Genomic DNA, 23,007 nt, shown 5'->3' on the forward strand with positions numbered 1-23,007 from the left:
TCCAGTCCCAGAGGCCTAAATGTGTTGCACAGATATGACTAATGTATGCATTCCTATAGCTTCAAGATACTTAATACTTCAGTGTTTAAGAATGCCAAATGATGCTTAGGCCTCGGGGAGAAAATAATTCCTTCTGAGCATTTAACAAGCCCCTATATTTTCACTTGTGTGAAATAGATGTCCTGTGAAGATGGCATCAGCAAGAAAATATTAAGTACTGACCTTAAGCACTGTCCCAAGAGGGAAAAAAAAGGGGGACACAAAACTTTTTGATAAAAAATCTCAAGGCATCTGATAAATTGAAAGCAAAGGTCTCAGGTATTCTTTTAATCTTTTGTTTTTCAGATTAAATAGACTTTTTAATTGTAAGATAATTTGTACCTTTTAGAAACCAAACATTGAATTCCTTACATCATAAACTGTTTTACAGCCTTGCGTATTTTAGCAATTCAATAAACCTCTTACAAATAATCCAGAAAGTCCAGTTGATGTCACTTTTGATCATTTGCACTGGGTAGCTCTTCCAGGGAACCTTTCACTATTAAGCAATCTAAAATCCTGGAGACACCAGAGACTGAACTAAGAATCCACAGTATGCAAAGAAATAACTTTTATTCTCTTCACCTTTCTTATAGGGATGTTTCATGTATGAAGTGCATATGGTAAAAATGTCCCTTCAAATTCAGCTGCTGCTCAATGGTAGTATGTATGTAATTTAAAACAAGGACAAGAGTCATCTACCAATAGTATAAGTGTGGAAGGAGTCACCAACAAGCAATGCTGAAAAGCTACTAAAATATGTAGGGGTGGGATTGCTTCAGAGCAGAGAACACAAACCCAGCCTCTCTTTGGAGCATCTTAAAGCGGCTATGCTACAAAATCCCCACATAAGATATAGCTACTTAAAGTGTTGCAGTAAATTTGAGCTTCCACACATCCTGAAACACTTCTGAGGAACCAAATCTAAAGTACTGCACAGCCCTAAAAAGAAACATCAAAATAGAAATTCATTTATTTTGCAGATCCTGCTGTTCTCTGTGAGCTGGTTTACACTGAAAAGCTGGTTGCTCCCCTAAATGCTAGTGCCAATTTAAACTACCATGGTTCATCTGGAAATTTCTCTGTTTCAGAAGAAGTACCCTTACAATCCAAATGATTGTCTTTAGCAGTGGTTGAATTCAAAATGTGTGACCAGGAAATAAACTCCACAGAAACTAGAGAAATTGCTTCTTCTAGAAAACATGTTTACATTTTTGACTTTTAAGGGTATATCTTGGATTTCCAATCCATATTAAAGGAAGCAGCTGGTGGATCAATTATGGGAGGAACTTTCTGTTCTTCATACAAAGAATATGGAAACTTTCTTATGGAAACCATATATACTTAATGCATACAGTTACTGGAAAACAGGATAACACAAATAATAGATTGCAAGCACAAGAAACCAGTAATATACACTTACTATATGTTAACTGTTTTAGCCATCCAGAATTTTTAATCTGATTACCACGTTATTTAAGAACATTAATAAACACAACAAAAGGAAAAAAAGTGTACTATTTTTTTTCTTAAGAATGATGGAAGCCATTTCCATATCAGTATTATATGTAAAACCCAAGTACTTGGATTCTTATTTTATATGGCTCTTCCACAGAACAAAAAATAATTGTTATGTACAATACTAAATTATTATCACATATATTTTCAGTATCATTATGAGGTTTGTTTTTTTAAAAAAAAAAAATCTAAATAGGTTTACCTGTAGGGAAAAATATTTGTGGCAGTTGTTGCAAGTGACTTGGCTTTTTAATGTACTTAACCTGCATATTTAGGATAGTAAAACACTCAAATTCACAGTCACATTAGAGAAAGGACATATTCTGTGGGCATTTGCCTTTCAAGTTGAATATGTAAGACAGCAAATATGACATAAAAGGTTCCAGTAATATACTTTTATGGAGAATAGGTTATTAAAAAAATTACTCAGCTGACCCCAAAAGTTACATATTATGAGCTACACAAAATCTAAAATGTCGGGACTTTTCACAGTACATTACACTAAATGAACATATAGTAGATTAAAAGATGTGAATTCAGAACGTCTGCTTAAAAATTTAAAGTTTCTGACATCATCTTCCACCATTCCATTAGCTCTTCCTTTTCCTCTTCTTTTCTTTCAGACAATGACTCCAAGTCAAAATCAACCTAGGAAGAGGAAGCAAACGTGAATTCTAATATTCTTATTTTGTAAGTGAAAAAATTGGATTTATTAGTTAAAACTGTACATATTCTAGACTAGAGGTCCCCAACCTTTTGGGCACCAGGGACCATTTCTGTGGAGAGAGGTTTTTACGTGGGCCGGAGAGTGTGTGGTTTTGTGTGCTGCCTGCATCCTGCGGATGGGGCTTTCCTTCTTTGTGCAGACCGGTTGCTGGCATGCCGCAGCCCGGTACTGGTCCACGGACCGGAGGTTGGGGACCCCTGTTCTAGACTTAGTCTATTTGCCCACTAGAGACTTACAACATTGTCTCAAATCACCCAGCCATTACTGAAAAGATGTACGTACGTACGTATGTGTGTATGGATGGATGGATGGACAGATAGATACAGTGATGGTGATTTTAGAAAATCTGCCTTAGAATAGATGAACTATTTAGTTACTCTTACTATTCATTGAATAAAATTATTGAGACGTAATTCAGATGTAGAGGGACTTAGGACCAGTAACCTTCTCCTGGGGTTACTTTATGAATTCAGACGTTAGTATATATAAAACGATTTTTATCACCCATTACGAAGACTCGTTTACATATTCCAAGAACATTCGTATGAAAAGGTATACTATAGTTAACTTTTTTTTAAAAAAAAATTCTTCTACCTTCAACACCTTCCTATTAAATCTTACTGAATTTGATCTCCCATGAAAATCTTACACTAAAGCAGGAATAGCTTTGGGATAAGGGCTGTAGGCTCTTCTTTTTGTATCTAGGATTTATTTTAGCAGAATAGAGAATTTAGAGAAAGGTTCCAATGCTTTTAGCTAACAACCTTTAAAAATAGGAATGAACTAAGGACCTTCTATAATGAAAACACCAAGCTAAGTAAAAACTAAGTTCTTCTAGTTTTCCATTCAAACCATATACAGTGGTGCTTAAAAGTTAGTGAACTCTTGATTTTTCATATTTCTGCATAAATATAACTTTAAAAATGAACTGTTCTCCCACCAAATCCTAAAACTAGATAAAGTGAACATATTTAAAGAAATGAGCAAAAACACTAGTTCATTTACTCATTGAGGAAAAGCTACATATGGATGCATGGCAAAAGTATGTGAACCTTTGCTTAGATCATGTGAAGTGATAGTACCATTTTATATTGCACTGGTAGGACCACACTTGGAATACTGCATCCAGTTTTGGTCACTACAATACAAAAAAGATGTTGAGACCCTAGGAAGACTGCAGAGAAGAGGAACAAAGATGATAAAGGGTCTGGAGGCTAAACCATATGATGAACAATTGAAGGAACTAAGTATGTTTGGTCTAGTGAAGAGAAGGTCTAGGGATGATATGATAGCAGTCTTCCAGTACTTAAGGGGCTATCATGAAGAAGAAGGAGTCAACCTATTCTCCAAAGCACATGATGGCAGGAGAAGTAATAGATGGAAGATCATTAAAAGGAGATCCAACCTCGAACTAAGGAGAAATTTTTTGATCTGGGAATAATTAATCAGTGCAAATGGCTTGCCTTCAGAAGTTCTGGTTGCTCCATTACTAGAAGTTTTCAAGAAGAGACGGGACAGCCATTTGTCTGGAATGGTATAGGACAGGGGTCTTCAAACTTGGCCCTGGCTGAGGAACTCTGGGAGTTGAAGTCCACAATTCATAAAAAGGCCAAGTTTGAAGACCTCTGGTATAGGGTCTTCTGCTTGAGCAGGGCATTATTCTATATTCTATTATTCTGCCCCCCAATAGATGAATAATAGCTGCAACTCAACATGTCTGAAAATTGTATGCTCACTTGGAGAAATTTTAGCCCATTTCTCCTTACAGAAGACTTTCAACTCAAGGATGTTGGTGGTTTCCTTGCATGATCTGCCCACTTCGGGTTCTTGCACAACATTTCTACGGTATTAAAGTAATTATCATATCTAGTTTTAGGATTTGTGTGGAGAACAAATCATGTTTTAGGATATGCTTATGCAGAAAAATTTAACATTCAGATGGGTTCACAAATTTTTAAGCACCACTGTACATGGTCTAGATTTGAAGGGCTGAGTTAGTTTTATATTGCTGTCTATGGGTATTATATGGCTCTTTCTTTCTCTCTCTTTTAATTAGAATTTTTCTTCTTTTGTCATGTTTGCTTTACCTTAATCACCATAGTATAAAAGCCTATTTTCTTTTGTTCACTGTGAAACCACTATTGTTTTTTTTTTCTTATGTTGTATTATATTTTGTTTGCTTGCATTTTGCTCTATCCCTTTCTGACTCTGACTTTATCTTCCACATAAGCAACAATGAAAATGTCTCACAGAGTTTGTGAGACTTGATGTACAAGATAAAACATTAAAAACCAACATTAAGATATGAATGGGCATTATAGGTTAAATGCAGAAATGGTACCGCTTACCCTAATAGCAGGACTGAAGGGAACAGCCACTTTTTTTGTGATTGCTAGATAGTCAGGTGCTGAGGCTGTCACTTTATAATTTCCTGGTACCAACAGCCTCCAGTAATCACCATCCTTTGCTAAGGAGACAGAAAGATGCCACTATTTTTAAAAAATACTTTAGGTACATGCTTAAGTGGTACTGAAACATGTTTGGTCTGGTTTGTTTTCTAATTAAAATCTCAAGATCCATTAACTCAGTGGTTCTCAACCTATGGGTCGCGACCCCATTTGGGGTCAATCGACCATTTCACAGGGGTCGCCAAGCAAGGCTGTCCGCCATTTTTTCCCCCTTTTCTGGCGGGTGCCTTGGGCTGGGCCAGCTGGTGGTCGGCCTGCTCCGTCTCTGGCGCTTGCCAGCTACGCCTCGGCCGGCGCAAGGGGCAGAACCACGCATGCGTGGTGCTCCCGGGCAGGGAAAGTCCTCGACATACGACCGGTCGGGTAGTCCTCAACTTACGACCGGTTTAGTCCTCGACGTACGACCGGTTTAGTCCTCGACTTACGACCGGTTGGGGGTCACGGCATTAAAAAGGTTGAGAACCACTGCATTAACTGGAGCCAAGTGCAAAATACAAGAGTGACTTTGGAAAGGGGAAGAAAAAGCCTGGAACACAGTATATTTTTGTTCTTTCCATCCTAAAGCATGAAAACATAAAACTTTGCATTATTTTAAGATATTCACAAGCATTAGTAATTTTGCTCATGAATGTCTTAAAATAATAAAAGGTTTTATGCTCCTTTTTTTCTGTAAATAGGAAACTGGATTAACAAGCAGGTGATAAGAGAAAGGGTTGCAATTTTGCAAATGTCAATTTTAATGTGGCAGATCTGACTGGCTGAGAGGAAGCAATTTTATCTGAATTCATCCAGTTCTGAAATAAAATTTAATTTTAATTTTCTTTTATATAGGAGTTCAGCACAAAATTTTCTCCACCCATTGGCCAACATTTGACAGATATCATCTCTTTTCATAAGAGGCCCCTAATCCTGAACATTTTGTCCATTAAAAGTAATTGTGAGTTTCCAATTATAGTTAAATGAAGGTGTAAAGATTTGAATTTCTGAACTGAGATTCAGATTTCGTCCTGAATGAAACAGGAAAATGGGCTCATTCTAGATAAGTCTAATGATGCTGTTTTTTAGTTCCAATGTTTATTTTAAAAACTTGAACACACATGTCACAAGTGGTGATGCCTATCCATTCACAAAGGAACATTTTGGCCATTAGAAGTTTCCCTCAATGGCAAAAAAGGCTAAGATTGCTTTTGCAATTATTCTTCTATTGATATCCTCTTTGCTTTCCAAAATCATATGCAAGGAATGCAGGACCATCAAGGATAGCATGGAAAGTTGCACAAGACAAGCAGTGAAAATCACTTCTTCCATCCTTCAGTAGTAGTGAGCACTAACACCCCACCCCCCCAGAAAATATAAAAGGATATTGCTATATTTATCCATGTATCAACATTCATCATCTGTCTCAATATACATATGAATACTTACCTGATGTAATGTCATGGTTTATCCCCTCTACAGAAATTGTGGCATTAGCAATGGGATTACCCTGAAGATCTCTAATAAATCCTTTTATTCCTCGATGTATCTTAAAAATAAAGCACAAAAAGTCTTGATATATCTCTAAATAATATACTTACAAAAGAGAAGAGAAGAAAGAATCTAGAACGTTTCACCACAATTAGCTTCCTGTTAAAGTTAGTAGATTCAATCTCAGAGAAAATGTTTGTACTGGATAATTACATTTCAGATCATTGTCAGTATAAACAATGTTGCTGGTAGACTAAATATAGAGCCTCTTCAAGCAATATTTTGCAAATTGTTGAATGCTTATTTCATTTTTAAAATCTCTATTATTTCCAGGAAGGAGGCAGGGGCAAACCACTTCTGAAATCTTGCAAAGAAAACCACAAGGACTGCTTCAAGTAGTTGTTAGGAGTCAACAGTGACTTAAGGCAGAGGTCCCTAACCTTTTGGGCACCAGGGACCAGTTTCGTAGAGAAAGGCTTTTCCGCAGACCAGAAGGTGAGTGGTTTTGTGCGCTGCCTGCATCCCGCGGATGGGGCTTTGCTTATTTGTGTGGACCGGTTGCTGGCATGCCGCGGACCAGTACCGGTACATGGAGCGGGGGTTGGGGACCCCTGACTTAAGGTACACCACCTCCTCCCTGTTTCAAATTTTACTCAAACTGATGAACTGATTACCAGATTCAGAACAAACCGCAAAATTAAAGTAACCTTAACTTGTGATTTTTTAAAAACATGGCCGAATTTGAAAGTGAGTTGATAAAACAAGAAGCTATCATTAAATAGAGACTTCCTCATTTAACTGCATTTTGTGCAAAGGGGATGTGTGTAGAAGCATAAAAGGTATTTTCCAATTTAGAACGTAAAATATAATGTGTAAATATGGCCATCAACACGAATAAATCCATTCTGTGGTTTAGTGGTTGGGGTGAGTTTTTAATCAATGGGTTCATTTGTCAAGCTTTGGACTCAACTGCTGAATGTCTGATTTCAAGAAATAGTCCTTCCTTATTCACAGAATTGGGAATTAGGTTCTCAAAGGGTTACTCTAATCTCATTTCAGAAGTCAATATATTTGCTTAGTTCTGATAAAGCTGTTATCCCAATCAATGGAATGATATAATTTTTAGCACTTATAAAACAACAAAAAGGAGGACTTACTTTTAGACCCTTTATCAATGTTTGATATAGTGGACATGTTGGTTTTCTTTTCTGGAATTTGTGCATCTCTGAATGTGTTTGTGTTTTTGCAGATGTTCCATATGCCTATATGTGTGTACTTGGAAGCCTGATATGGGCTACATATGACAATTCTGGATCATGTGATTAGAACAAGGCTTTAGAATACATCAGTAACTAGTTTCAAGTTGCTCCCAGATGCCTGTTCTATCAGAATGCACTGCGAAATTATCTTTTTCATAATCTTCAGCATGAGGCCTATTTTTAATCTCCACCTTTCTTTGGGCAGTTTCTCCTTCCATACCAAATCTATTCCTGTTCAATTTTCCGAAATATATCATGCTGAGAAACAAAAATTGAAGAATAAAAATTCTAGGTATGAGTTAAATACATGGTGGCACAATGAATCTTAATATAAATATAAAACTACCAGGTAGATAGTTTGTCTACTGAAAGAATATGTTTTCTGTGCTGATTAGTCCCTCATGAGCATTTCAGCTGTAGAACAATGAAGAAAGCAAATACATTATAAGAAATGTACAATGATTCTTGAGAGCTGGTTATTAGGTGCCATGAACTAAGAGGGCATGTTCCCAGAAGGGTCATCTTTGGGTTACAGAATGCATCTGGTTACTAAGACAAATTTAGGAGGTAGAACATGGTAACTGTCTATAAGAGCCAGATGGTTCTTACAGCTAGGTAAAGTGAAATCATATGTGATGTATACATGTAGGAAGTGCAACCTGTGTCATCAGAGTATAATATTAGGCACATGAAGATCTCTATACTGTATATTCAGTGTTTGCCTTCATAAGATTCCTGCTTGACCACAAGTCAGGTGCTATCAGGCACAAAGGATCAAGACCATACATTCAAAGCTTTAACACTTAAGCTTATACAAAGAACTTAGTCAACTAAAGTTCAATATTGAATTGGCACCACATAAGAGTCAATGGAATTCAAAAGGGGTTGGACTTGGACCATTTGTGGTAATGTAACAATTCTAAGCTGTTGACGCACTTAACTCCATCACCCAGCTCTGCCTGCTCCTTTCCTACAGGTGCTCCGTACAGTCCAAAACAATATCTAGTGAAGGCTACTAGAATTTGAAATAGGCTGCAGTGGGATAACTTTACCAGTTATAGCTTGATACACAATATTGGGGTTCAATATTAGGGTTAATATTAACTTTATTTGTATGTTCCTCAGATTATGGATAATACTAATAGTTAATATTTTATCTTTGTGAAGCACAATTTTGGCATGCACTTGTGAAAACTGAAGGCAAGGTTTAAATGAAAAATATGGTAATGGAGGATTCAATCTGGGTCAGTCACAAAGACCAGAGGTTTAGTCTTCCGAGCTTTCTGACTTGTGCCAGAGCCCCCATCCTCAGGGAACTTCTCTCTCATCAGAATGTGGTGAGTAAAATGGTAGTTTCATAGGGGCATGATTATTCTGTTAGACATAGGAAGCATTCTGTCTTTCCACAACTCAGCAGAATTACATGTTATTTGTTTCTATTGCAAGAGATGGAATAGCCCGGTTGGGAATAGCCCATGAGTCCTGGTGATACAGTGGTTAAAATAAATTTTTGCAGGCTAAGTCTGTCCACAGCCTGGATCTCGATTCTAACAAGGCTCAAGGTTGATTCAATCTTCCATCCTTCAAAATTTGGTAAAATAATGACCTAGACTCAGTGATGGGATTCAAATACCTGAACGACTGGTTCTCTGTGTGGAATCACGCCTGGGCCTCCAAGGCCTAGAATGGACTTCCAGAAGTGACATCCACACACTTTCTGTGGGCCGTTCTAGGCCTGGGAGGCCTCCTCCAGGCCTCCGAGGCCTAGAATGGACTTCCAGAAGTGACATACACGCACTTCCTGTGGGCTGTTCTAGGCCTGGGAGGCCTCCTCCAAGCCTCCGAGGCCTAGAATGGACTTTCAGAAGCAACGTGGGTTCAGCCGGTTCTCCAAACTCAACAACATTTAGCTACCAGTTCTCCCGAACCAGTGCGAACCGGCTGAATCCCACCACTGCCTAGACTGTAGGAAGTAATATGCAAATAATGCTTACATTGTAGATTATCCAGAGAGTATTGCAAATTGCTACGGGATGGTATATAAGTCTAAATGCTATTCCTATTGCTATTGCTAATATTAAACCCATACTGGCAGTGTTTAGATGTAGCAGGACACAGGTTCTTGCTAAACAACTTAAGGTTCCTCTTCCTGTTTCATTCTGAGTTACAGAATAACTGAGCACAAGTAAAGGTAGCTTGGTCCCAGCTTGTCACCAACCACAGCCTCCATTATGTCTGTAGTAGACAATTGGTATATACAGGGAATCTCAGAATCTCAAAATATTTTTAATAGCTGAAAATATACCCACTACAGAAAGTCCTATGAATGCATGCAAGTCTGCAAAATATATGTAAGTAGATGGCAATATTTAAGAATTTTAAAAAGCTCTTCAATTCAATCTGTTCTACTTCTTTTTCAAATTTCTTCTGATTTATATAGAAAGTTATTTCCGTTTTCAATGTTGTCACTTCCTTTTCTGGATTTTCCACCAAGTGTATTTGATGGTCAACTGAGTCCTCTGTCTTCATATTTTCTTGTCCCGCTTCTTCTGTTATCTTCTGCATTGTTGGTTCTTTTGTTGTAGTCAAAATTTGGCTTTGTGCATCTAAGCTGGCATCTTGATCTTTTATTTTAGGTCTTATTTTATCACAAGCTACAAGAATGCTTTCATGTATTGCTTTCAACATAGAAAGAGTCTTTTCCTGGTTTTCATCCATCTCTTTCACTTATTTGTAAATAGTCTTTCTAGTAAAAATTATTTGTTAAGCAAAAGTCAGTAAAGGTTTACAGTCACATTTCAAGTGGGCCAATTTTGCTGCCCAGCTGTTCTCTTACAGCTAAATCTTCTCACAGATGGTTCCAAGGTCAGGAAAGTCTTATCTAGGTCTGGGCTTTGAGCCAAGTCTGTTTTTAGGAAATAACAAATTGCAATACCAAGCTTCACCACATGATGTCACTAATGCCATTTAGAGTTTTTTAAATCCCAAATTTTTCTAATTCTTTTTCCAATTTTATTTCTTTTTTGTAGATAAAAACAAGAGTTTCCAATAGAAATAGGAAAATTTTTAGTCCCCAAGTTTCAGGAAAATATAAATCCAATTAGATTAAAGTTGTTCTTTTTAATGCTTTGATTCCCCTGGGTAGTCAGACGCCGCTATTCTTAGAGGGTGGGATAGAAATTCCCTCCCCTCTCTCCTCACAGAAGAAAGATACTTCAAACAGCCTTTACAGGAAAAGAAGGTACTTGGGGTAAAGAGAAGATCAGATCTCACCCAGTTACATCTGCATTACTTTCAAAGTACTTGATAGTAGATTTGACTTCGGCTGTCTGCAGCCTAATGACGAGCCATATTGCTATGGCCGGTCTTTTCTCCGACAGTTTGGAGGGCTGCCACGGATCGAGCGGGAGGGCTGCCACCCTCCCGTGATCAAGCAGGGGGCCCCTCCTTGCTCAGCGCCCTTACAGGGTGACTTTTCCAGGGTCCCCCAGCGAAGGAAAATCGGAAGTAGAAGACGGAGTTGCCTTCCAAGCGTTTGCAGCAAACATGGGAAACTGGAATAACAGGGAGACAATTTAACGAATACAAATGGGCTAGTCCTTCCAGAAAACTGGCAATCAAATGGTCTCCTTTAATTCAAACAACATATGTAAGAATAGAGGGAGATCTATTTGATGATTTAAAGGCGCTGATATGGAAGCCTATTTGGCAAAGAAAGAAAGCTAGCATAAGGTTGAAAAAACTGGGATTTTGACTCATTAGAGGGGATTTTATATTGCCAATTAGAGGGTTAAAGGGAGATGTTGAGATGAGGGGAATTTTGGTTATTAGATTTATAATATTTGGAAACTAGTTGAAAATAAGGATTTTATCAGCTTAATATTTAAAAATTGGACTTAAAAGGGAAAATAAAGTTAAATATTATGAATATGTTTGATTTATTGATTAAGCCAGGCAATATATATAGTGGTTTTGATTTATTAAAGGGGATATTGTGTTATTAAGTAGATGATTTAATATGATGGGAAATAGATAACTCTTAGGAAATAGAACAAGATTGTATTCAAATAGATAAGATATGTATTTTGGATATTATAGTTTGTTATGAAGTGAGATAAGGGAAATTTTGGTTACCCAAAGTCTGAAAATTATAAATATCAAAGATTAAATTGGAATATTAATAACAAATTAAAAAATGAGTAAAAATTAATAACAGAATATGGATTATTTATGAAGATTGAATGTAATTAAGATATATATAAGCTAAAAATCTATTGATAAATGTAATAATGATGTTCTTACTGAGTTGATATAATTAGAAATGTACTAACCTGAATATGATACAGTAAATGTTAAGGGAAAAAGAGAAGAAATACTCGATGTTGTAACCTGAGATTTGCACTAAGATTTTGTTATCGAACTATTGTAACTCAGTCACCACATTGCTTTTTAAATATTCAAATGTAAAATTGGAAAATTAATAAAATATTATATAAAAAAAGAATTTTAAAAAGCTAACCATTCGTGATATATCAAACTCTTCATACTTAAGTTTAATCTCTTGCAGCAAAAGTGAAATCTCTTTATGTTTCCAATGTACATAAACGTAAACGGAACAGATATTCTTCATTAGACACTGGCAATATTTTATTTGGCAAACTGGCAGTTTTTCCAATTGCATCACGGTCCCTCACAATAAACTGCCTTGCAGAATTCTCCTAGGTTTGGGATTAAACTGCATAATGTAATAAATCTTTTAATTTGAACTATTTTTCCAAAGTAGAAACTGAAGTCAGATACAAATAAAAAGTTCAAAATGATGTCTGTGAATCCTGATTTCAACCTTTAATTGATTTCTACTTCAAATCATCCCTAATTATGTATAATTATAGCCATATAAGGAAATGCTAACACTTGTTTCTCTCCTACCATATATATTTCAAAAACAAATTCATTGAGCTTAATGGGATCTAGCTTATGTGTAAATATGTATCATCCTGAGCTGTTCACTATGCTTTCCAGCAGTTCCTTAAATCTCAACATGAGGGATGTAATTGTAATATTTGGTCTTCAAATGCAACACTGAGTACCTGCCCTTTGCCACCGAGAAAAGGTTGGTTGGTTGGTTTTACTACAAGGACAGGAAACCTGTAGTGCTCATCTCCAACTCCTCTTTATTCAGACATCACTGTACTTTCTGACCTTGACTTCTGAAAATTGACAGGGCTTTCTTTACATTTTGTCATGGCTCAGGATTCAGATGACTCTGAATCTGACGAAGCCATTCCAGCTGAGCCAGCGGAATGTGAACCTCAGAAGACACCAAGCCATGAGTCACTTGAGATGGATCAAACACAGATATTATCAGAATAATTGGAACAGGTGATACAGCTTTCAAACCTTCAGATTGAGCAAGTAAAATAAAGATGCTCAGTGAGGCTCCTTGTCAAGCAAGGGAGTGACTGTCTTAATTAGAGGTCAGCTGGCTGCAGCCCGATTTAAGAGGTAGCCCTGTTTCTCTATTGGAAGTCCAATTTTCTGTGTCTGGCATATTGTTCCTGTATATTCTGCTCATACAAGAAACTCTGACCTTTGGACTGAGTAAAGAACCTGGCTTGATTCTCTGAACCTCTGAACTCTCTTCTGCATTTTCTTGTTTAAAAAGCAAAACTAGTTAGACAAGCTTTATTTCCAGGTGTTTATATTCATTTGCTTATCTCTACCATCTTAAGTAAATTGCTACCATCACCTAGCAACTGCATGTGTGTTTGAAACAGGACACGTTTGAAGGAATGAAGCTGTAGTTCAAGTGATGAAGCAATGAGCCATATGATCACCCAAAACTAAGTATAATACTTTACCGTCAACAAATGTTCTAACCTTATTCTCCAGGAAAAAATTACCTGCTCAATGTAGCTGATAAGTGAATTCTTGTTGTCCTCCCAATAGCTTTTCAGAGTTTCTTCTGGAGGGAATTTTTCACAGCTAAGCTCCACGGTGATTTCAAAGCAATTGCTGCTGAGATAGTTGAAGTCCTGCATACCTGTGTAATAGCACATACAAAAGTTGATATTTAATAGGCAGTATGTTCTAAAGCATATCAAATTAAAGTTAAGTGGAAATAGTTAGCTGGAATCAGTTGGAATAAATAGATGTGTACTGTAGAAAATTCAAAACTAATATTATAATATGTAAGGTCAGTGCTTTTTTTCTAAAAAAAAAAAAAAGGTGCCGGAACTCACACACGTCATACAACCCGCCTTGCCTACCCTACAAGGTTCCATCCAAAAAAGGTGCCGGAACTCCGTTCTGGGCGTTCTATGAGAAAAAAAGCCCTGTGTAAGGTATACGTATAATGGTCTATTTACAAGACCTTGAGGGCAGGTAAAGTTCTTGGACCAAACTCTGAAGTGTAATATAATGACTGATTTGCAATCACAGCTGTATGTAATTATCACATTTAATATTTCATTTGGTCTATATATTTTACTGATACATTTGGCTTCAAAAGTCCTATTTAGGAGTCAAAGAATTTCCAGATATAATTCAGTTGTTTCCAGGTAAAATGAGTTAATAACAGATAATAACATCATGACTGATGAAGCCCTGAAAACCAAGGATTTTGAAATGGACTATTTTTTTAAGTAGTGCAATTTCAAGAAACACAGTATATCAGTGCTAATTAAGAGATGGAGACTTACCCATGATAAAGTCATTGTTTAGTATATTTGACAATATAATAGTTGTTTATGTATGTTCATCAGTCAAAATCAATCAAGAATATTCCAACAAGTTTAAACAAAAATGAGGGTAGCATAATGAATCGATAATAAAAGACTTTTCTTGATCCTTTTCTGGATGGCTACTAATTGTATGTGTACAAAATAGCCTCTGTGTGTTGTAGTTTCCAGAGATGGTTTAGACCAGTGGTGGCGAACCTATGGCACGGGTGCCAGGGGCGGCACTCAGAGCCCTCTCTGGGGGCACGCGCACCGTCGCCCCAGTCCTAGGCCTTCAGCTGGGTTTTATAAAACCTTTTTGCTTTAGGCCTCCCCCGCCGTGTGCAAAAAAAAATAATTTCAACTTCTCGCGGGGAAAAAAAAATCTTGCAAAGTTGGAATTGATTGATTGAACTTTTTAGTCCCACCCAGTCTGCCGTTACCACCACAGCCATGCCCACCCAATGGGCCACACCCACCCAATTGGCTACACCCAGCCAATGGGCCATACCCACCCAGCACCCGACGATGCATAAGTGGGTTTTGGGTTGCAGTTTGGGCACTCGGTCTCTAAAAGGTTCGCCATCACTGGTTTAGACTGTCTATCATAGTCTTTGACGATTCCCTGATTATTATGGTATAAGCACATATATAAAGATGGCTGTATATCATCATGCTAGAAATCAGGGAAGGAAGGAAAGTGGGCTGGAATGTATTCCCCACCTACCAAGAATAATGATGACGAAACTAACAGATATATAAAATCTCTTAATTTCACCTGTAACATTTCTGAAATAATAAATCTTTGTATCTTCTTTTTTCCTGAATATAAATCATTTCAGTGGGTGGAAACAACTATTGTAATTTTTTTTTTTGCTTCACGTACAGAACAAACTAACATGAGTTCTGATTTATTTCCTATATATTACATTGCTTACACTAGTCAACGTGTCAAGAAGCATGAATTTATAGAACAAGGAACCATTTCGTAACATTGGAACAATATGTTAAAGGAAGAGGGAAAAACACAGATTTATCCATTCCTTTTTTTTCTTATAAGTAAAATCCATGGAATTGTAAAAAAAAAATGCTGTATTTAATGAATTAGATCATAAAATTTATCAAATGATAATTTGTTCCTTTATAATACGAAAAAGGTTGCATTTACAATAAATATTTTAAATAAAATATCAAACAAGGAATTAGTGTTATTATTTTGCCTTTTTAAATAGCCAAGAAAATGAGAATCTCGAAGTACAAATATAGTTTCTATCAATATTGGTAAGTCTTTTGTCTATTAACTGATTTGATAAATGTACCACATTGTTATGTGCTAATCTCTTTATTTTACAGAATGTGTATTCTTAATGCTGGTTAAGGGCCAAATGTTATTTACTAAATTAAAATGAATTTTAATATGAATTAGAAACTTTCACAGTTTTAAAGTTTCCAGTTCATATTAAAATCTCTCATCTCATTGGCTATCTAATTCTGTCTGACTTTAATAGGATTTAGTCAGACAGTCATCCTGGATAAACACATTGATTCTTCAAGATACTATTTCTATACTATCAGAAGATAAGAGTCTTTTAACTCTGTGTATAGAACACCAGAATAGAAATATTATTTATATTCAATGGAATACAAAATTATCCAGTCTAGACAACTTATTCATCATAATGGCAGTTTAACTAAGCATAAATCAGCCTGTTTTCCTATGTCTGGTTAAGTAAAAGGATCAGCATATATAAACAAAATAGCTGAATGTTGTTCTTCTGTTTAACTATTTTAGGATACAGACAACCAGCCTTTAGTCATATTTAGCCCACTCTTTCCAAATTTATATTTTCCAATTTTATGTATTTATATTTTATATATTTGCCACACTACTCCCTTTTTCTATAATTTTCCTTAGCTCCCTTCCATATTTGCCCTACATTTATACTAACTTTATATTGTAGCAGGAATGATCTCATCGCTTAGGCTACTTTAATGGAAGAAATAGCAATGCAGCCAACAGATAGAAGTAGACAGTATAATTGAAGTAGACAGTATAATTTCCACTGATTGCTAGTGCACTTATCACTTCATCATTTCATTTTTAAAAAATATGCCATTCAGAAAACATCATACTGAGCTGTGGGAACTATAGGAACAATAATGCTAACAGAATGTAAAGTTACCTCAGTCAGCAATTATATGCTCCTTGTTAATTTTAATTGTTTCCATAGTTCTCATTTTGTAAGCTACCCAGAGATGCTTTAATAGTGAGATGGGCTGCATATAAATTTAATAAATAAATAATAAGCAGATAGAATTTATGGAGATTTCTATCTTTCCATACAAAAACACAGAATATGAGTTTATTTAAGAATAACAAACACTGGTGACTAGCTAATAGGTCCCTGTCAATGCTAGTCAACAATGTATATGCATGCTAAGGCCTCCACTTAGTTACTAGCTGTTTATATACTACTGAAACACCACCACCTGGGAAAGCTCATTATGAAGGGCAAGTTTTGCCTAGATCATCCTGGAACAGAAAAGGGAACAATGTCACTAATAGCCTGTAAATCCTTCTGGCAAGAACTATATGAGTTCTATGATATTTGCAAGAATTAATTCATTATTTGCTCTACAAACATGTGCATTAATAAGTCATATTAGACTTAGATTTCTACTTTCAGCCCTACTCTGGCATACTGTAAAAATAAGATTAAAATGTTGCATTTCAACAACACAAACCTCCTGGAACGCTATACCAAGCACCACCATTAGTTGTCCCATCAATGAAACTGCTGTCATCATCATTCTTGCGACATGGTGGTCGATTTGGGTTTGACATGGCTGGATTAAAAGATGAATAGCTTCGGGCTAAGCTTTGGAAAATAGCGTCATCTGGGCAGGAGCTGTATTCATGTGCACTTCCTGGGGGAACAGTAGTAAAATACATAATAGAGGGTGGAAAGAAAAACAGAGAATGTAGGCCTACTTTAATTATCTGAATCTAGATCATTTAATATTCAAGATTATGCATGATAAAAGAGCTTCATATGAAGACCACTGGTGTTTATTTAGAACAGACACATCAGGATACATATTCTTCTTAATAAGCTGTTTCAGCAACATGAAAAAAACTGAAACAAAATTAGATTAACATATAATTTGTGAAAATAGTACTAAACTAAGTAAGAAGAATGGTATCTCGTCCTCATTATTATGCCCCTAAAACAGGGGTAGGCAACCTTGGCTCTTTTATGACTCATGGACTTTAACTCCCAGAATTCCTGAGCCAGCCATGCTGAGGGAAAGGGAGAGGTTTCCAAGCTGAGCCATGCTGGCTCATAAAGAGTCATAAAGAGCCAAGGTTGCCTACCCCTGCCCTAAAACCTACTCCAGAGTTCTGTTCCTCTCCTCTTCTATGGGCTCTTCCAGCCTTAAAAAGGAAAAAAGTTGTTTTGTCAGTTTAGAAAACTACAACATACTCTAAAAGGAAAAAAAAGCCTGCCTCTCTACTGATTAAAAAGAAAAAAATGTTTATTCTGAGAAGTCTGCAGTAACAGACAAAAAGAGAGGAAATTAAAACTTATAAATAGTACAAAAGATAAATTAATTACAATAATGGAAAGTTAAATTTAATCTGTCCAGGTTGGGAATGTGGTTCTCAGCACGCTATTCAGAATCCAGCACAGCCATCAAGCTGACCAAGGCTATTTGGCCTTAGATTTATAATACATACCAGTTCGAGTTTCGTCATATGGGTAATTTGCCACAAGGTCTCCACCGTGAAGATTGGCGGACAGTACAAAGGGAATATCCATTATCCAGTGAATCACACCTTTTGTTTCTGGTGCAAGCTATGACAGAAATTTATAAAAAATATAATTCATTAGACTATTGCAATAAGCACTGCATATTTTTTGTAGAACAAATTAAACAATGTCATCAGTTTCCAGAATTTTGCCCTGGGAGGCAAAATGGAATAAAATGGACTTGTTCCATATAGTATGTATTCAATATGTACTTTTACTGTATAATGTTTCAACAGAGTATCTGAATGCAATGCACAGATTAATTATTACTGAATGCAAATATAGGTATTATTTTTGTAATATGCACTTGCTATATGTCATGGTTCCAACAGATGAATCTCTTCAAAAGAACTTTGAGGCATTGTTTTCCTTAAAGAATATTTTATTCGAGAAACAAAGTAGCGGCACTACATAGTTGAAGCCAAAAACTGAATTCCCCTCCCCTGGCACAAAGTAGCAAAGCGCAATTCCCTCCTCCAATTAGCAGTCATAAATCACATTCCCTAATTAACTTGAAGCATGGGCTTTCTCCCCATCTTTCCTGCCTGCCAAATTTCTATCAACTCTGGACCTAATAACCTTGGGTTCCCATAGCTGAGTTATTATTGTTATGACTAGCTGGACTCTCATCCGCATTCCCTTCCCAGCGTCAACGAACTCTAAAAGCGATAGAGAAAAGATGGCTACATTTCCATCTGTTGTCAAAGCAAGAACATCCGATGTTAGCAGCGTTGACACTATAATCATATTCTGCTCTCTCACACACACAGTTTCTGTATCTTGGCAAAATCTGATAGTTGCCAAATATCCAGATTTCCAATAAATCTTTAAGTACTAGCAAAAAAGAAGGACTTATAAAATTTGGAGAAGAATCCTAGGGCTGGAGGCAAATCTGAAGTGAGTCAGAAACCAGAAATTCAGTGTGAAGTCCAAAAAGCAGATTCGGAGGGACGGAGGGCACAAATTATAAGGTCCACCAAGCCACCAAAATATCAGAAACCATCTTCTTTCTTAACAAAGTCACCCTAATGAAAGAAGGTGTCACTATAGAAGGTGCTTTATTCAGATGTTGTGATCCATCTCATCTCATCACATGGCATAATGGTCAATCTTCTCTACTGTCACATAAAAAGCTGCAGTCAAATGGTTCACAACATTTTTGAACATCTGGAAGATCACTCTTCCCTTTCTCACTTGTCTCCCATCCTGACACTTCTTACCATTTATGGTAAATTCCCATTTTGACTCTATTTGGTACAAAGGCAATAAGGGAGCAGAGGAATGATAAGACACTCAACTCTTTTTCCTCTCTTACAAAATGCCTCACTCCCTGCACTTGCTGGTGGCACCTGGTGTCCGAATATATTTGAATAGCATCAAGATGTGAAATGGCAACATTGATCAATTAAAGTAGTTGCTTCAGATCCCATTTTGTACTAAATAAGAGAAGTAGTCAAAGCCAAATGGCAAACGAGTCATATTCCAGCTTTTTCTGGTTGACTTCACAGGTGATGTCTTGCTCTACATGTGATCATTGTAAGCTCAGACAGAGACTTCTGTGGAACACGTCCTTTCTGTAAATGTGATTTCTGTGGCACGTATTTCATCAAATGGCCCAGGGGTTATAATTATGGGAAGACTTAAGTGGTTTTATGTTGCTTAATATTTCATATTGCTTTCTTCTGTAGCTCTTCCTGCCTAGTTTTTCTTCTTTGCTTATAATGCCTATTTATTGTAAGGCAGTGGTTCTCAACCTGTGGGTCGGGACCCCATTTGGGGTCGATCGACCATTTCATGGGGGTCGCCAAGCAAAGCTGTTTGCCATTTTTTTTTGTCCGCCATTTTTTTGTCCGCCATTTTTTTCCCCTTTTCCAGCGGGTGCCTTACCTCCCTTGGGCTGGGCCAGCTGGTGGTCGGCCTGCTCCATCTCTGCCGCTTGCCAGCTACTCCTCGGCCGGCGCAGGGGGCGGAACCACGCATGCGCGGCGCTCCCCGGCAGGGAAAGTCCTCGACTTACAACCGGTTGGGTAGTCCTCGACTTACAACCGTTTTAGTCCTCGACTTATGACAGGCTTAGTCCTCGACTTATGACCGGTTTAGTCCTCGACTTACGACCGGTTGGGGTCGCGGCATTAAAAAGGTTGAGAACCACTGTTGTAAGGTATTCTCATAACAAAGTTTTTTTTTCTTCTGTTCAATTGTACCTGATTCTGGGGGACTGCCTGGACATGTCTCTGCAGTTTTCTTGTCAAGGTTTGTCAGAGGTGTTTGCCATTGCCACCTTCCTAAGGCTGAAAGAAAGTGAGTAGCCCAAGATCACCCATCTAGCTTTGTGCCTAAAGTGGGACAAGAACTCACAGTCTCCTAGTTCCTAGCCTGATGCTTTAACCAGTGGCACTCCATAGTAAAGTAGTCTATAATAATTCTTTTCTGTCAAAGCTGCAAGAGTTAGAAGTAAGACCTTGTTGTTTGCAATGATGGGGCAAGCAAAAAGAATTTGATTAATATGCTCAAATGTTTAGCTGTTTGCATAGATATTTCCCCTATTTTTTCTATTATTATTGCTGTTTTAATATTGACTGTTGTGTTTAGCTATAGGGTTTTTTTATTTAACAATATAAAATTGTTTTTAAAAGCTATTATAGTCTTTTACCACAGTATTATTGTACCCCAAACATTCATTTAGCTTTTCTATGGAAAAAAGAAGGGAGCCTAGTATATATACTGTAGGGCAACGGTCCCCAACTTCTTTGCCACTTGGTGGCCTGGTTGGGGGGCAGAGGGAAACTGGGCCATATAAGTGGTGGGCCAGAGCTCATGCACGTAGCTTAGTTTGCATGAGCAGTGGGCTGGTAGGCAATCACACACATGCACACTGATCCACTAATGCAAGTCAAGTTGCATGCATGTACACTGGCCCACTGCTTGCGAGGCCGTGTTCCCCTCTGCTCCCACAACTGGGCCACCAAGTTGAAAGTGTTGGGGACTGCTGCTATAGGGAAAAACATGACTTGCCTACTTGCCAATTTCTCCTTCATCTAAGTGACTAGTGGGACCTAATTCACTAATAAAATGTTTCCTGCTTTCTAAATATAGTTATTTAAGAAAAGAACTCAAGTTGCAAATCTTTGTGTTGCTTCTTCCTGCAAATTTTTATCTAGTTTTGTTCAAGTTTTAGTTTTCATCTTGCTTTTGATGTTATTAAAAACAGGTCTGGCCATTTGCCCAGAGCACCTTATTATCAGTTTTGATGACATCCAATTAGATATTTGTAACAACAGCACTACTTTTATTATCATAATAAGAGGTTTATTGTTACCCACTCATTACAGCATTTCCAATTTTTAAAATCTGTTCCAGAAAAGGAGGAAGAGAAGCAACTTGGCAAAGAAACACTACTTCTGGAAAAAAATATACTGTGAAATATTACCCTGATGGATTAGTAACTCCACAATTGAGTTATTAACATTTTCGGATACCCATGAACTGATTTTTTAAAAACATTATTTGCCTACTAGAGAGGCCATATAAAATTTTCCAAAAATGACTGATTAAAAAAAATGAAAGTGAAAATACAAATTATGAGATAATACATTTAGGTTATGTACTTTTCGAACACTTGCATGGAAAAGAGACAAAATTGGTAAAGAAATAAAAAAGGATTGTGGGCTTTAGTATGTAGTACTTATTGTACTGTCACTGTATAAAGTACTCAAAAGGAATCTTTCTTCTAAAGATTAGGATAACAGTTGAAAAATTTTCCCCAAAGGAATGTGGCAAAATCCAGCATTCCCATAGCTTCCCAAACTATCAATGAGAGGACTTCAGGTTTTTCCAAACTAGGCACTCCAGACAGAGTGGCAGCCAAGGAAACTGCAGAACAGAAGAAATTTATTTTAAAACTAGCTGTACCCAGCCATGTGTTGCTGTGACTCAGTCTGGTAAAAGCGTGTGTTGCTTTTACGTCCAACAGATGGCGCTGTTTTCCAAAAAAGCATGTTTTTACCTGTCACAGGTGTGACATCTATATAATATAGGTATATAAAAACACGTGCATATTCAAATGCAATGTTGTGTCAAAATTTCAAAGCAATCGGTGAAGAACTTTCGGAGATTTAAGATTTTGAACAAACGAACATTTACATTTTTATTCATATAGATGAATCTCTGTTAAGGATTTTTTGTAAAGTCTTGGACAGATCTACTATTTATCATTGTATAGCCTAAAGGACACTTCCATGTGACTATCATGCACAGTACAAGTTTTCCAGTTGTGGGGTAAAGTGCAACTGAACCTCCTTTATCACATTTCATCAAATCATCACAATTCTCAAAATTTGAAAAGAAGTTCTTCTCATTTATTTGCATGAAGAACTTTGCAAAAAGTTAAAGTGTGTTCAGCACATTATTGTTATTATTGTTGTTGTTAGCCAGTCTCTCCAAAATACAGACCGAGCAACTTACAACATCTAATTATGCAATGAAAACAATCAAAATCATAAAACTAAAAACAACCAATTAATAAAAGCATGACCGAACCCCCACAAACACATTAACCCCAGCTTTGGGAACAAAGCCAGGCCTTGACTTCCAGAACCTCAAGGGAGTTGGTGCAATATGTATCTCTGGGGGATGCTGTTCTTGAAGGTGAGGGCAGCAATCCCTCAAAGTATGAGATATTTTGAATGAAATATTTTATACCTTTAGATTTTGGTCCACAGCTTTTTTCATATTTTTCAGCAAATGATTATTTGGACCACCTTCTCTCTCGTTGACATAGACAATTCTATCCAGATCAGGGAAATTTCGATTTAGGTCTATTCCCTGTGCATTACTTCGACCAACAAACCAATCTTTGAGTTCACCTGGCTAAAAAGAAGAAGAAAATATTATAAAACAACATGACATTTTATTATGAACTGTCAAGATGAATTTAGAGAAATGGCCCACTTAGTTCAATCATGTATGCTCAGGAGAAGTTCAAATACCAGAAACATA

At 36.9% G+C, this 23,007-nt stretch overlaps 1 protein-coding gene across 1 annotated transcript in view; it reads right to left on the minus strand.

Moving 5' to 3' along the window:
* Positions 1-1,470: 1,470 nt before the first annotated feature.
* CPE (carboxypeptidase E) overlaps positions 1,471-23,007 on the minus strand; it is a 50,934-nt gene continuing 29,397 nt past the window's right edge. Inside the window, exons 3-9 of the mRNA XM_015819812.2 lie at positions 22,711-22,878; positions 17,937-18,054; positions 16,943-17,125; positions 13,382-13,521; positions 6,178-6,277; positions 4,633-4,751; positions 1,471-2,205 (exon numbers count right to left, since the gene is read on the minus strand). Coding sequence (XP_015675298.1) covers positions 2,107-2,205; positions 4,633-4,751; positions 6,178-6,277; positions 13,382-13,521; positions 16,943-17,125; positions 17,937-18,054; positions 22,711-22,878 — 927 coding nt within the window. The 3' untranslated portion in view covers positions 1,471-2,106. The remainder of the gene's footprint in view (positions 2,206-4,632; positions 4,752-6,177; positions 6,278-13,381; positions 13,522-16,942; positions 17,126-17,936; positions 18,055-22,710; positions 22,879-23,007) is intronic.

Source organism: Protobothrops mucrosquamatus, unplaced genomic scaffold (assembly GCF_001527695.2).
Source record: "Protobothrops mucrosquamatus isolate PMUCROS unplaced genomic scaffold, P.Mucros_1.0 scaffold992, whole genome shotgun sequence".
Taxonomy (NCBI): domain Eukaryota; kingdom Metazoa; phylum Chordata; class Lepidosauria; order Squamata; family Viperidae; genus Protobothrops; species Protobothrops mucrosquamatus.